A 15,098-nucleotide genomic window follows, 5' to 3' on the forward strand; every position below is an offset into this window, starting at 1 on the left:
GAACACACACCTTCACTACCCCATCCCCAGGTTTCTGTCCCAAGCCCTCTTCTGTAACCTTTAGGCCGTGGCTAACCTCTCTCTCGCTCTCCCTCTCCCTCTACCTCTCAGGTGAAGAGTTTCATCGAGACACAGCGTGCCCTGCTGGCGGAGATCCAGAATGGCTGCAAGCGGAACTTCATCCTGGCCAAAGAGAAAGAGGAGTCCCAGCTGCAGGTGAGCCAGTCAGCCTCCATGGCCGAAATCGCCACTGAGGAGACGCCGGTGGAGGAGGAGAGCCCAGCCGCAGAGCCCGGAGATGGAGAGAAGTCAGCCAGTGAGGGGGATCAGGAGGAAGGTGAGAAACCCACCAAAAACCAGGAGGGGGAAAGTCAAGACACAGCCACGCAGGAGGATTCCGATTCGGATACCGAGGAGGAGGACGAAGATGGCCTCGAGGAGACGAAAAACGCCGCACAGGAATCGCCCCCAAATCAGATTGCGCCCCCAGATCAGACCGCACCGCCAAATCAGACCCCTCCCATGGTGTCTGCAGTAAACCCAGCCCTCGGTGCATGTCAGTCCAGCCTGGCTCCGCCTTCCCCCACCCCTGGCCACACCCCTGCCTCCTCTGGGGTCTCAGCCATGGATTCGGGGCTTGGGACTACAGAGGCGAGTGTGCCCACTGTGCCCGCTGGAGCGCCACCCTCCCCTGGCCGCTGCATCTCGGTGTCTAGCCCAGGTAGAGGCCACAAGATCTTCATGGTGACTCGCGTGGAGAGCCCGCCCGAAAAGCAGCAGCCGCTGATGGAGCTGGCCAGGAGCCTCCAAGGGAGGGCGCCAGAGATTGAAACTCCTAGGGCACCTGAGCCAGCGGAGCAAGCCACGCCTACACCATCTCTACAGCAGCCCGAACAGAACTCCTCAGCGGCCAAGTGGAGTGTTGAGGCGGCCACCTCAGCTCCCAGGGCCGCAGAGCAACCTCTGCCGGCCCCGTCTGGGACCTCCCCGCAGCTGGGCCAGCAGGCAGAAGACTCACCTCAGCCTGGCGAAGAGCAGCAACCACCTGCCGCCTGCAGCGTGGATGAGCAACACCAGAAGGCAGCAGAGGGCAAGGACACCGCACAAACACTGACGAGAGATGAGGACGAGGGGGTGCACACCGGGCATGCTCAGAGCCAGAAGTCTTCAGCACCAGCTGATAAGGAAGGGCCCATCAGCGACAGGGTGACGCCGCACATGGAGGAGAACAGCTCTCTGTTTGAACAACCACCACAGGGCGCCGTTGCCGATAATCTACTTGATGAGCTATTGATGAGCACAGGTAATGACCTGCAGACCCAGAAAGCGCTCTTGTGTTCGGAACAGCGGTTAGTAACAGGTAGTGACCTGCAAATGGGGCATGACGGTTGCAAACTTGAGCAAGTAAGGGTGTTGGGCAAGCCACACGGAGAGCTGATGCAGAGAGACGCATACCAGGCCCGTGAGCTTGCCCAAGAACAGATCGCCAAGCGTGAGAGCAGCAGCCAGCAGCAGCCTGCCTCAGAGCCCACTGCAGTGGCTGTCCACCACCGCCCCCCGGTGCAGCAGGATGGCATCGCATCCACAGGGGCAGAGGATCCAGCCGAGCGTCCCGACGAGAGCTCCGTGGCGGAGACCGAGGGCGTTGGCGTGGAGAGGGCCGTCCTACCCAACGGCCTGAAGCCCGAGTTCGCTTTCCATCTGCTGGAGCCGGAGGGGACCAAGACGGCCTGCTGCATCATGGAGCACAGTGAGTTCCCGCTGGACTGATCAGACTGTGGCAGACAGCAGTCAAGAGGATTGGTGTACCTGATGCATGTTCGTTTCGCATTCACGCGTTTTTGCGTTTTCACAGTGAGTGTGACTGCCGAACTCAGTTGCGGCCAGGATCTGGAAGAGCTCCTCCTAGAGGCCAGCTTGGATACAAGCAGAGATGCACCTTAGTGCTGTAGCTACGGTAGCCCATCTTTTCTTCTATTTATCCATCCATCCATCCATTTATTTATTTATTTGCTTGCTTGCTTACTTGTCTGTTTAGTTATTTTTGGTCTGTGCTCCAGTTTTTTTGGGTTTAACGTATCTTGCTAATTAGCCTAGCAAACAGTGGCAGAAGTAATTCATTTAAAAATGAGCAATTAGCAAATGTTTACTCTCCCTACACTGGACAAAACTGAGAGACCAGATAAATGATAAGTGCATTGTGAATTCCAGCTGCACTTTATCTGATGTGTGTAGCATTCTTGCCTCTTTTTGTTGGTGTGCATCTTATTGGATTTAAGCTTTTTAGCATCCTTGTTAGCTCCCTGAATATAATGAGGAAAATCACTATTATCACTATTGAGGAACATGACAGCATGACTTAAATGGTTCATTTTCTTGGCAGTGATGGCACCCCAATCTGCAGCTCACCCATTTAACCTCCTTCTGCTTGTTCCTGCAGGCTCCACCCATGTTGAGAGGCTCGGTCCAATCGGTGTGCACCACTGGGCCTTAGAGGTTTCTCCCATCCTCCCTCTGCTATGTTATGGTCCCTTCCCTCCAAGGCAAACACTAAGAGACCATTGAAAAGTGAATATTCAGAAGACAGAAACAAACAGCGTATCTTATCATCGTATGCTCCTCGAGACATCGTTGCACAATGTTCACTACATTGGAGAGCAGTGAAACAAAAATATTTAAGGTTTTTGTTTTTTTTTCTTAATGACCCTGATTATCTGAAGAAAGGATAATTTCATGCTGTCCTTTCATTTGTCACACTACATTCCCCGTGATAATGGAATTAAGTGCAGAAGGGAGCCAGACAGAAACCAAAGACATGCACCGGGTAACAGCCGTTCCTCTATGTTGAGCTGTAGACTAAGGCACGCCTCTCTCTGGCGCCCCCAAGTGGACTCCAAAAGTTACTGTAGCAGAAAGATGGACCCCTCCTTTTTGGAATGGTTGTGGATTTAAAAAAGTGTAAATGCGCTGGACATTTGAGCCGGTAAACGTGTCACTCTCTGGCTGTTAAGACTCGGTGGGCGGGAGAGTGGGCACACAATTTTTCTCTGTAAGTGTGTGTGAAGGTGTGTTTGTGTGTCACATATTGTTCTGTCTCAGAGAAAGGAAAAAAAACCCTGCCAAAGTGACACACAGTCCCTTCTTTAGTTTGTTCCTGATGTGTGGGTCCTCCTCAGGAACTGTCCGTGTGGCTGGCATGTTGTGTTTATGATCCCTTAGCCATTCCTCATTGGCCAAGACCCTGTGGCCATTCTGGCCGAACCTCCTCAGTAAGGGGGGGGGGGGGATCAGTCTCTAAAGCCTTCTGGAAACTGGGGGGGGGTTACCATTCTGCATTGGCTGGACTACTGCTGTTCTGTAGTGAAACTGCTGAATTTTCCAGATGCTTCTTTTGTTAGTGAATATTTTTCATTCTTTCAGTGTGTGTGGGTTGTTTTTTTGTTTTTTTTTTTGTTTTGGTTTTTTTTTTTCTTCTTCTTAACTGTTTTCCTATAAACAAAATTAAAACCAGAAAGTACAGAGGCATACAAAGTAAAACGTTTGTAGCTCTTTTGCGCTCTCTGTGTGTCTCTCTCTCTCTCTCTCTCTCTCTCTCTCTCTCTGTGTGTGTGTGTGGGTGTGGGGGTGGGGGTGTGGGGGTGTGTGTGTGTGTGGGGGTGTGGGTGTGGGTGTGTGGGTGTGGGTGTGGGTGTGTGGGTGTGGGTGTGTGTGTCACCTTCCTCTGGTTTCACCTTGTGCCACCATCATTTGCACCAAACACAGATTCAGCATATAAGCCTGCTCTTAATTTTTGCTGCTTTGGGGGATCGTTAGTTTCTATTTATTTTATTGGAATATGAGCCTTGTTTTGTTTGATGTTTTCCCTCTTCTCCTCACTCTCTTTTATTAGTTGTTACTGAGGCATTTGGTTTTAAAGATTGTCCTCCTACCCTGTTCCCCTTCCCAGTTGGTGTATATTTTCAGATTATATAAAGAGCAATTATACTTTTTTGGGGGGTTTAATTGATGTGTGTGTGTGTGTGTCGGGCTGGATCTTTGGGGAAATTGCAGGTTTTTTGGGCTAAGAGCACACAGACTGTTTCAGGGGAGGGTGGAAAAACCCTGCAGGCACGAGACTGAATGAATGTTGACGTTTATAAAGAAAACACTACTGCTCGGTGAAGCCACAGCCAGAGAGTTCTCATTGCACCCACAAGGAATGGGAAGGTCCTCCAGGTCTCAGGGAGGCAGTGTCACTGATACCAAAAACGAGTAGTGGTGGTGGACACTCAATCGGCCCTCTTCTGGTACAGATGGTGTGCTTTATACCCTGTTCCGCCTGCTCTGACCCGTCTCGCTGGCTTGCGTCATTGGCACTTTGACTCCTCCAGGTGAATAGTACAAATGGGAGATGTGTTTGTGAAGCAAAACAAAGCCCCCGGACAGTTACGGCCTCTACATCCAGATTCTCACTGGCCAAATAACTGACACTTCTGTGCTGCCCCCAACCCAATGTTTGTAATGCTTTAATTTTTAGTAATTTTTAAATTACCTGTTAATTTAATCAGAAATATGTGCTGGTAACCACAAAGAGATGTGTATGGCAGTTTTTTGTTGTTTGTTTCTCTCTCAAATAAATGCATGTAATGAAATTCTAAGCCTGAAAAGACTTGTGTGTCTACTTCTTATCTGGTGTTAATCCAGGTTCATTGGTGTGTAGTACTTAAAAAGTGTAATTACAGTGGGGTTTTTTTTGGTTTTTTTGTTTTGGTTTTTTTGTAAGCACCCCTTCAGCAGCTATAACCCAGCAGAACAGGACAAGGCTTCTCAGACGTTGGGGATACTGGGAACATAGCAGCTGTTTGCTTGTTTATTAAGTGTAAAGGCAGCTGGACTAACACTAGGCTTTAGACAACTTTCAGAGTTGATGGTTTGCGTACAATGTTGCTTTGCAGAGGACTCGTTTACAGAAAGGAATTGGGGACCTGAAATTTTTGTCGCATTACAGAGGTAGGTGAATGGTGTTGGGAGTCGTTGCCAAGGACTCGTATTTTGGTAGTGTGGTACACTTGCCCAGACAGAGGACTGAACCCAAGTCGTAGCAGCATTCTTGTTCAAGAGTCACAGTACAAATAAGTTTGTTTGGTAGAGTCAGAAGAGGCAGTCTCTTCAGAACATCCCTTCTCCTAGGGTTGATAACCTTGGTAATATCCCCTCCACTCGATTCAGCTGATACATTCATTCTGCACACCTGCTGAGAGTGTAGGTGTAACACTTGGCCCTTAAATTGGTTTTCAGTGTCAGGAGTCATGGAAACATGAAAATCACATGAGAATGTAAAGCTGCTCCTGGACTTAAATGAAACTAGCCGCAAGGTGCCTGGTATGGCTACACACAGAGCCTCTGTAGCAGCGCAGCTTGAAGCACTGTAGCACTGGCCTGATGGAGGTCATATCAGGAGGAGCGAGGTCTTCAAGCGTACCCCCACACACACACACACACACACTCACCCCTGCTGACTGATGTACACCTGCTTTGAAAGAATTCCCATGCAGCCCTAAACCACTGTCTCTTATGTAACAGCTGGGAAACGTCATAGGAAAAGGATTGTGCATGCAATAATCTTTAATCTCCATTTCATAAACTGATGGTAAATATGTTAACAGAAACACACCATTACTGTATCTGTGGGCAATTCATGATAGAAAACATTTTTTATGGGACACTAAATGTACAGTCAAATCAGTTTTTTCTTTATTATGCATTTACTAGCTAGAGAGTAGTTTGATACTGTAATATAAAGTATTTGGTGCACAGAAACAAGGGGTAAAGAGGGGTAAAGTGCAGGGCAAGGTCAAACGGCTTCCACATGACCTGGAAGAGGACAAAGGCAGTCCTTTCAACTAGGGACTGTTAAAACGGCACATAAGTATGACCCCCCAGGACAGTACAGAATCACAAACACATCATTTGTGTTACAGGAACTGAAATCTACAGACCACTGTGTACTGAAGATAGATCACATGGTCTCAGCCCTAAAGGAGTCTATTTGAGGGGCAGTTCGATGTGATATCATCTGATCTTTGTCCACGTCAAAGTGAAATGAAAGATACTATGTGATCTACAGCAGTCACATGAACACTCCTAACAAGACATTATCCCAGAATTTCCCCAAAGGCAAGAGTCGCTGTCTCAGTCATTGCTTCATCTGTGAGGTACAGTAATTGCCTGATGTGATCAGTTGTTGCGGTATTAGGTTTAGCTACATGCATTGAGACGGTGGCTCTTCCTGACTGATCGAATAAGCGCTATCTCCTCTTTGTAGTGCCGACTTATCTGCAGCTCGCTTTGAGTCACATGCCTGATTTGCACGGCTCGTTTCACCATCACGATTGGTGATAGGAGCCGAACTAAAGAGGGGAAATTGCTTTAGTCAGTGTTCGCCATGGGAACGCTGATTTGAACGCACAGCACTGCGTCGACTTCTATGCTACTTGCATAGTAGCATGAAACCAGTGGTGCAAATACAGGCACGTTCCTTAACTATTAACAAGAGGTCTGGGGACGAAGGGAAATTGAACAGTGTGTACAAACTTGGAGATGTCCTCCGTTGGTCAGGGTGTTGGCCGTAAGCCGAGTGGCTGTTTATTATTAAAGGCATCCCGCCCGGTCTATAACGAACAAATTTATAACCCTCGATGTTATCCATTGCTGTGGCCTCGCACTTTGCAACTTGCTTAGCAGAACGTGTGGAAAGTGTTGGAACTTTTCCGTTATGTCAAATAGCCTGCCCCTCTGTCAACCTGTCGGGGTAATCTCTAATAAAGAGTCGGTCGTCTTTACGTGTTCAAAGAAGATTTACTTAGCCGAAGAGAAGGGGTGAAAGCATCAGGAAAGCGAGAACGCGATCTGCCCGTTGTGAGTGAGGCGCGCCTTAAAAGATACAGAAAAACCTGGATTTAGCTGGTTTAGTTTTATTTACTGGCACGTAGCTTCACTAACAGCAACACTTTAGTTTTGTGTCAAGGAGAAATACCCTCAGACAGCTTCAGGGTACGGCTTCAAGTTCTACAAAGTTTCTACTTACTGGCACATTTAAACACAAGACAGTACTAATTTAAACTAATTATACAGTACACATTTAAACTAAGTACGTGTTAAAATCAATCTACATATTTGACTCATTGTCTGTGAATTTCTTCCACACCCCGAGAAGGAGAGTGGGAAAAGTTCACAATCGTGGTAATCCAGCTACCGTATGGAAACTAGGATTACTTAGAAAATAACGGGATCGTGTGGAAACTTGTGCGGGACGTGTTTAACCTTGCATCCGTAGATTTCTATCATAGAAATTTGTATTAAACTTTTCCTAAATTTGCGTTCTGTATACGCGAGCAGTCTGAGTCTTTCTGGAAATTATTTTACACTCTTGTCTTGTAATTTTTCTATTTTTATGTTACATGTCCTTAAACGTCAGCGTTGCTTAAAACCACCGAAGCACACACGTGTCTGAAGGTTTACGAGAAGAGGACGAAGGACAGAAAAATTCCCTCACACGATCGCGATTAGGAGTCGGCAGGAGCAGTAGGCGTGGGAGCATGGGGGATCTATAGCCTCCTCAGGAGCGGTGGTCCAGAGGACCTTTTGCATTCAGCGCACAGACAGGCACGGCGGCCTCGTGTATGCGCAAGTGGCTGCTGCGATTCTTTGGCTCTCTGAGGAACCTTCCAAAATCGCAGCTTTAACGTTTTTATAGGTCTAACAGTGAAGCGGAAGAATATTCTGCTTTGCGGTATTCGGCTGTAATATTATCATATAAAGCGCGTAGTGTTCAGCAATACATTTCTGTGGAGAACGAGCTATTTTAGAGAGAGCTGGAAGAAGTACTAAAAAGTGTTGGAACGCGAAAAAAAAACGGTTAGTATTCTTTTAAAAGTATTTTAAATAATAAATAATAATTTGCTCAAGTAATTTCCACTCTTGATCGGTTTTGCCCAGGCAAACACTGTTCTAGTATACCGCTAGTTTCCGAACCTTTTATGTTCCCTGCCACTGTGTAATCAGAATGAAGGAAGCAAGTGTGTCGAATAAATTTACTTGAATACCAGGACGTGCACCCATCTACTACTGAAACTATATTTGCCTACATGGAATAATGATCGCCTTTGTCGGGGTATTTATAGTTTGGTTTCACTGGGTGCCTACCTTAATTTCCAAGACATAGTTTAAAGTGTCTAGTATTTTTAGTTATCAAATAATGTTTCGGGTGTAACGTTCTCTTTTCCATGTGGCGCAGGTGCTATGGAAAGGTCTGTACTCCGGTTTAGCAAAGCGCACACATGCCTGCTGGCATTCACGTCTGCGCTCCTGCTGTGCGAGATCGTGGTTGGCCGTCTCTGCAAGTCTCTTATTAACACGGTGGACAGTTTTCACACCCTCTCCGTCCTCGTTCGCATAATGCTGCACCCGTCACTGATCCGTGCGGGAGCCTGTGTGACCTCGACTCCCGGTCCCAACGCGTGCGCAGACCCCCGTGAACGCGCGCAGCAGCGTCTACCCGTGAGGGTTCCTGAGTCGGCCCGTATGCCATCTCCACACGCAGTCCTACCCGAGGCTGCTGGTACCACCCCTGCTGCGTCCGAGGGGGCCCGGTACAGTGTGCTGCGCTTGCGACCCTTCGGCGCTCTCGTGTCAGATTTGCTGCTGGCCTGCCTGTGCGTCTCCTTCCTTCTCGAGATCCTCAGCCATACGCTGCAGCCGCGTCCGATAAGGCGCCCTCTCCTGGCCACAGTGGTAGGTGCGGTTAGTCTGCTGTTCAATGGACTGATGCTTGTCTGGAGGAGAGGCAGAGGAACAGATGCAGGATCTGATGGGAGCAGCACAAGCCCACCAGCGATACAGTACAACCATTTTAATACCACAAAAAATAAAGGTATGATCCCCAATATTTTGCTGTTCATTTCATATAGTAAAAAAAACACCGTATTCAAACATTTTGAATTTTTGTTGTTTGTGTCTTAGCTAAAGTTAATAGTGGGCTTGGTAAAAGCATTAACACAGGCTGAGAAGATTCAGGTCATGGCCATTCTAGTTCAGAAGCTTCTGGTTCCATGCTCATGTTCTGCAACCTTCGAGCGTCCAATGTGCAGGTTCCAGACCGTGCATCTCAGAAATGCTTCTTGTCCTTCCACAAATGCCCTGATACCCCAACAGCACACACTAGTGACTCTCCTCGTCAGTCCAGTCATGCAGAGGACGCCATCTCCCATGATTCCACTGGCTTCCAGGTATCCCAACATACCTTTTGTCTGACTGGCCCACGCACCGAGGTGGCCAATAACAACATTTGTGTAGGATGCACCGGTAAGAAACGTTCCTTATACTTAACCTTTTATGTTACAGACTCCTTGACATTTGTAACTTCGGCTCTGTTTGGGCTGTATTTTCAGTGTAATTATATTATGTATCTTTGGAAATATTTGGTTAGGAATTAATGATGATGACATGGAATGACACAAAACTCTGGCGGAAACTGAGTCTGCTGAGTTTAACGGTTCACAAACTGAGATGTGACATTCCGGCCTGTTCTCTAACGACAGTGTTTTGTGCTTCTAATTTGTAGTACCATCAGTTAGCTCGAGACCTCCCGCATCAGGTTGGTGTAATCAGGATAGCAGCAGGACTGGGCAGCAGTGGCAGGACATCATTTGGCGCACCGTCACCATGATCCAGGGTCTGCTAGCTTCAGTCTTGGTTCTGGTGAATGGCCTGTTGCCGCTCACCCTCGGCCCGGATTGCCTGCCCTCTCTCTGGGGCTGCCACCTCCTCATGTACATGGACCCAGGCTTCTCCACGCTGACTGTGCTGGTGCTGCTGGTTGGGACACTCCCTGAGCTCCGGCGCTATGGCCTGGTCCTGCTCCAGGCATGCCCGGCACACGTGCACGCACAGGAGCTGTCCGCTCACGTGGGTCGCGTGTCGGGCGTGATAGCTGTGCACGAGCTGCACGTGTGGCAGCTCTCTGCATTGCAGCTGGTGGCATCAGTGCATGTGCACTGCCTTTCAGGGCTGGGACCACTGGAGTACTCCGGCCTCCTGACAGCAGTCACAGATGTGCTGAAAGGCTTTGGCTTGAGCCACTGCACCGTGCAGCTCGAATTTCTCGAATCTGCCTCTTCACAAGGGCAGAGCACAAAGACAGCCATGGCCAACAGTGCGGAGCAGACCCCCTGCAGTTTACACTGTGGGGAGAAGTGTGCTAAGATGATGTGCTGCTCACCTCCACAGGAGCAATCCTGCTCCACAGTACCCTCTAGCATGGACGTGGAAGTGAAGCAACAGGACATTGTCGTTGAGAACACATACTTGTAACTGTAATGTTTAACGAAAAATGACTTTGCAGAATTGATTACAAGAATGAAATGTGATAAAAAGGTTTAATTTTTTAAAACTCTTTTTTAGCATAGCAGATTTTCTGTCACAAAGCTATCACACAGAACTAATCCACAGACTGAGACAAGTCTTTATAGTCTATTCTGGAATTTAAAAAATATAAAATTTCCTATAAAATGCTTCATATTTCACCAAAGAGAAAAATGTAAGAATATGTTTTATTATATATCATTCCAAGGCAAGATACAGAGGTCTATGAGATCCGACGTTTTAGAATGTATTAAAAGGATATGGTTTTTAAATGATAACATTTGATACTTGGAAGTGTAAATGAAGTGTATTTGGACAAAATCAATAACAGTCAAACCATACAATTTACAATTATTTTCAGCACAGCCAAATGTAAGTCACAATTTATCAAAAATGTGCCCTGTCCATCCGTGTGTTGACCAGACTGAACTAATTATTTGTCAGTTTTGAAAGACGTAATGTTTTAGTTATAACACAAGGGGGAGCTGTTCGTTCGTCTTTAGACGAACATACCGGAATAGCTGCAGGGAGGTTTGATAGAGCCGGACCCCAGGAGCGACGATCAGACTCGACAGAATGGTGAAACGGTGGTTGTCGCTTTTATTTGTCTGCGTACTCTCCTTGTACCACGTTGCAGCCGATAACGGCAGTGTTAAAAAGCTGAAAATGCAGTACACCACAGGACCTCTTCTCAAATTCCAGATTTGGTAAGGAAACCTCGACCAAAGTCGAATATCAGATCTTTAGCTGGCTAGCTCGCTATCTTAGCTAACGTTAGCCAGCTCTGTGTTGTCCTTTATAGTGTTATCGCTTCCTTTCTAGATTATTATCCTGGTAAACAGTGTGAAAGGGGTCCGTTTATTGAAATCAATTTTATATGTAATCAACTGTTTTGTTGCAACTTAGCCAGCTTAGCTAGGCTGCTACGCTACTCAGATGGCTGGAATTTGGTAGTTAAAACAAGAAGACGATGCGAGCAGGATTTGCGAGGTAACGCTGGCTATCGTGAGCTGTCCGTAGTCAGTACCGTGGATGTAGGGGGTAGCCTATGGTTTCTTGGCGGTTTTGTGTTTTTACGAGTAAGCAGCTGACAGACGGTTCTAGGTATGGCACGGGACAGCACAGCACAGCGAGAACATGCCGAAATACCGGACGCGTTGCCTGTGCATGTGTGCCGTTACCATACGGAGCTACTTATAAGCAGAAAGAATAAATTCACTTTACCCCCTCCCTCCACACACGGGTTGCTCTGGTTCGTCTTCATGTCAATACGCAGCATATCCTGAGGATACAAGCGGGTGTTCGAGGAGTACACTCGGGTTCTAAGCCAGAGGTACCCAGACATCCGCATCGAAGGGGAGAACTACCTGCCCCGACCAATATACAGGTGAGGGAACCGTTCTGTGACGTGACTTGGCACGTAGGTTGTGTGTCTTATTCACAGACTCGTTTATTTATTTAATTTCTCTTTGCAGACACATTGCTTCTTTCCTCTCCATATTTAAGCTTGCTGTGATTTGCCTTATTATTCTGGGAAAAGACCCTTTTACATTCTTCAGGATGGAGACCCCTGGAATTTGGGTTTGGGGTCAGGAGAACAAGGTAAAGAATTTAACTCTCACTGACATGGAGGAAATAAATGAATGAACCATATAATTGTGGCACCAGTTAACTGTTTAATCAGTTATATTTCTTTTGTGTAAAATCCTTTTTTATTTTATGCAAGAGGAGTACATATAACAAGGCATGGAAGAAAAATGGTAAACAAGTGAGGATTTAGCGTGTCCTTGGTTCAGTCACTGGAGACCATGGAAACGTCTGGGACCTTTGTCTTAAAATGTAACCCACATCATAGATTCCCCAGGGATGACGTTAATGATGTCTACTGGGGAACCTGTATGATCCTCATTATCTCTGTAAAACTGAGATGGCAGGGTGAAGCCCTAAGGGCCCTGGGTACCTTTTTATACTTGAGTCTAAGTGTACCCCTTTGTTTCTTATAGATATATGCCTGTATGATGGTCTTCTTCCTCAGCAACATGATTGAAAATCAGTGCATGTCAACTGGCGCCTTCGAAATATCGCTGAATGGTGAGATGTCTTGCTTTTTTCTGACTATTTTGTCTCAAGTAGGTATTTTGAACTTAAGTGTAGTTTTGGCGGGTGTTGTAATGTTAGTTGTTGTCAGTGATGAAACCCCCACCCCAAATTGAAATGAAACCCACTGATTTTGTTGGTCTTTCCAGTGATCTTACCAGACTGACGTGCGTGTGTGTGTGTGTGTGTGTTTGTTTGTGTGTAGATGTGCCTGTTTGGTCCAAGCTGGAGTCAGGCCACCTGCCTTCCATGCAGCAGCTGGTTCAGATCCTGGAGAATGAGCTGAAGCTGAATGCACACATGGACACGCTGCCCCTCCAGCGTTCCTAACGCCAATCACAGCTTCACTCACTCCTGTAGGTCACTGGGAGGTAGTTTACAGTACAGTAGCTGTCCAGCAAGCAATTCTGTTAGATTAAGGCAAGATACATTGTGATAAAGTTGATAGAATTCATTTTCTTTTTGTTGGGAACTCGGGCATTAAAATAAAATGTTTTTCTGTCCTGGTATATAATGAAGGTACATTTTAAAAAGCTCCAATAAATGTATTGTTGTGAATAAAAGCCCTAGTAGTAATTAACCCAGGCTGGCAATTTAAATGTATCTTATGAGTTTCTATGTAAGGCTCTTCTCTTGCTTATGTTTGAGAGTACTGTAAACTTGTATAAATGATCGACAGGATCAGTGGTCAAATCTCTTGTCACTTTACTACTTCTAATACTTGATTTAGTGATGGCTGATTTTAGCTCTGCAAATAACACCCAAGTCTGACCTCCTTTCTGACTCTCCCTCTTACTCCAGGTATATGGGAGGAGTTCTCTCTCAGTAATGCGGCACCCATGAAGGCCTGCGCTGAAAGCAGTGTGTCTGCTGGTGTAGACTGGATGTCTTTGTCCCCGTTACTGATCTTGTGGAACTTCTGTTATAGACAGTGGGATAACAGTGGGATTAGTGACAGTTTATTGGAGAGCTGGTAAATAATTGTTTTGTTTTGTTTTTTTAATGATGTGCTTGTGGGCTCTAAAAGTAGTAAAGCCCTCTCAGACCTAGTTATTGGTAACCAGTGAACCGTTTTAGATTAAGAACGGTTTCCCATCATATCTATCTTTTGTCTATGCTGTCACTTTGATTAAGTCTTGAGGGCCAAAGTCGCGCGCGTGCGTGCGTGCGTGTGCGTGTGTGTGTGTGTATCCGTCACCCAAACATACACATACAAGCTTTTTTTAATACTTTTGGATAATTTTGCCAATTACATCACTATGTTCTGATGGTAACAATGGAAACAAAACACGTACACAGTTGGAAATTATTTTAGGTATATGGGGAGTATTTTTCCATATACAAATAACTAATTACAAATAAAATAACATGCATTTGAAAAAACCTAGGCATGTGTATCATGATCGTGAATATGTATTGCAGATATCTGTTTTGTTTTAATATATTTAATTTTTCTAATTTTTTTATATCCTCAACTGAATTAAAATGTCGTTTATGTCACAATATGTTGCCTGCAATCTCTTACTTGAGTGAAAACCCGTTGCATGATTTAAAACTCCTGAGGGCTGCCTGATATCGTTCAGGTTATTGTACAACAATTGTACATTCTCGTGTAAATTAGCACAGTGGTTCATGTTTAACTTCCTTAAATTTGCATAACTTGTATAACCTCCAGCACCTAAAAACTGGCTGTCCTTCTGTCAAATTAACAAAGTGCTCTATGGGGTTGTTGATCTTCTGTGATGTCAGAGACTACAAAACTGACACTCAAAAACAATTCCCCTAAAGTCAAAAGCATGTCTACTTCCTATCTTGTTCAGTCAAGGTCATTTAGTACTGAGAGAACCAAGGCAAGATCTTTGACCAGGCAGGTAGACCATGCACTCTGGAAGCCTGTTTGTGTGGTTGGAGGGTGCTTGGGTCTTTTATTTTGTATTGTTATTTAGAAACCCTAAATTCATGGTCAAATAGCATACAGTAAGAGGCACAAGTACTTTTCATTGTAAAGGAGCCCCCAGGTACAGTCGTTTTGGACAAGGCAACTTATCAATTTAGTCTGTGCAGCTGTGGTCATTCACATACAGGAGCAAAGAATAGAGAAAAAACATCTTCAAAGAAATCGCGATTCAAATCTCATACTGCAGTTTCCACATGATGAAGTAGGGCTGACATCTAGTGGATTAAAGGAGGAACTGTAACCTCATTGTAAGTAAATGCTTGAACCTGATGGTTCAAGTTACCTCAAGGAGGAGGAAATCTTTCAACTCCCTCCACAAAGCCACAACTTCCTACAAAGAATCTTGATTGTTTACTTTCTTTGGTTTCTCAGCAATAGGTCAAAGTGTGTGCCTCCTCCATTGGCGACATCCACAGTTAACTTTAGTGTGTAGTATTTCAGAAAGACAGAATTATTTTTTACATGCAAAATGGTGCAGTCAAGGAAACCAAATGAAAAATAATTGCTCTAGCTTGATGGTGTTCAAAATCTTATGGCTAAGGTGATAAACTGTGTTCCTGTTTAATCTTTTGCCTTTAGACAAAGAGCCTGGCAAACTGATCTCTTGCCTGTATTACTCAGAGATCCAGTAAAATCTTCTGGT

The 15,098-nt window shown here is 45.7% G+C and overlaps 3 protein-coding genes across 6 annotated transcripts in view; all 3 read left to right on the top strand.

Moving 5' to 3' along the window:
• ppp1r37 (protein phosphatase 1, regulatory subunit 37) overlaps positions 1 to 4,646 on the top strand; it is a 34,328-nt gene extending 29,682 nt beyond the window's left edge. For both annotated transcript variants that reach the window (XM_081716024.1, XM_081716025.1), the window contains exons 11-13: positions 112 to 1,750; positions 1,856 to 1,957; positions 2,441 to 4,646. In XM_081716024.1, the coding sequence (XP_081572150.1) occupies positions 112 to 1,750; positions 1,856 to 1,944 (1,728 nt within the window). In that variant the 3' untranslated portion in view covers positions 1,945 to 1,957; positions 2,441 to 4,646. The remainder of the gene's footprint in view (positions 1 to 111; positions 1,751 to 1,855; positions 1,958 to 2,440) is intronic.
• A 2,087-nt stretch (positions 4,647 to 6,733) lies between these two features.
• Positions 6,734 to 10,667, top strand: LOC113577457 (proton-coupled zinc antiporter SLC30A1). 3 transcript variants are annotated; one of them, XM_081716092.1, is made up of 4 exons: positions 6,734 to 7,896; positions 8,276 to 8,911; positions 9,193 to 9,342; positions 9,602 to 10,667. In XM_081716092.1, exons 2-4 carry the CDS (start codon positions 8,281 to 8,283, stop codon positions 10,348 to 10,350), a joined length of 1,530 nt encoding a protein of 509 aa, XP_081572218.1. In that variant the 5' UTR covers positions 6,734 to 7,896; positions 8,276 to 8,280; the 3' UTR covers positions 10,351 to 10,667. The 3 variants fall into 3 exon arrangements, with proteins under 3 accessions (XP_081572218.1, XP_026865908.2, XP_081572219.1); XM_027010107.3 differs by having other exon boundaries at positions 6,734 to 7,032; positions 7,457 to 8,911; XM_081716093.1 differs by having other exon boundaries at positions 6,734 to 6,897; positions 7,457 to 8,911.
• Positions 10,668 to 10,828: 161 nt separating this feature from the next.
• On the top strand, positions 10,829 to 14,001 carry selenot1b (selenoprotein T, 1b). Its single transcript, XM_027010110.3, has 6 exons — positions 10,829 to 11,108; positions 11,678 to 11,788; positions 11,877 to 12,003; positions 12,405 to 12,492; positions 12,704 to 12,854; positions 13,300 to 14,001. Exons 1-5 carry the CDS (start codon positions 10,978 to 10,980, stop codon positions 12,826 to 12,828), a joined length of 582 nt encoding a protein of 193 aa, XP_026865911.1. The 5' UTR covers positions 10,829 to 10,977; the 3' UTR covers positions 12,829 to 12,854; positions 13,300 to 14,001.
• Positions 14,002 to 15,098: the final 1,097 nt, after the last annotated feature.

The sequence above is a fragment of the Electrophorus electricus genome, chromosome 6, assembly GCF_041902795.1.
Source record: "Electrophorus electricus isolate QZ-2024a chromosome 6, ASM4190279v1, whole genome shotgun sequence".
In the NCBI taxonomy this organism is placed as follows: Eukaryota; Metazoa; Chordata; class Actinopteri; order Gymnotiformes; family Gymnotidae; genus Electrophorus; species Electrophorus electricus.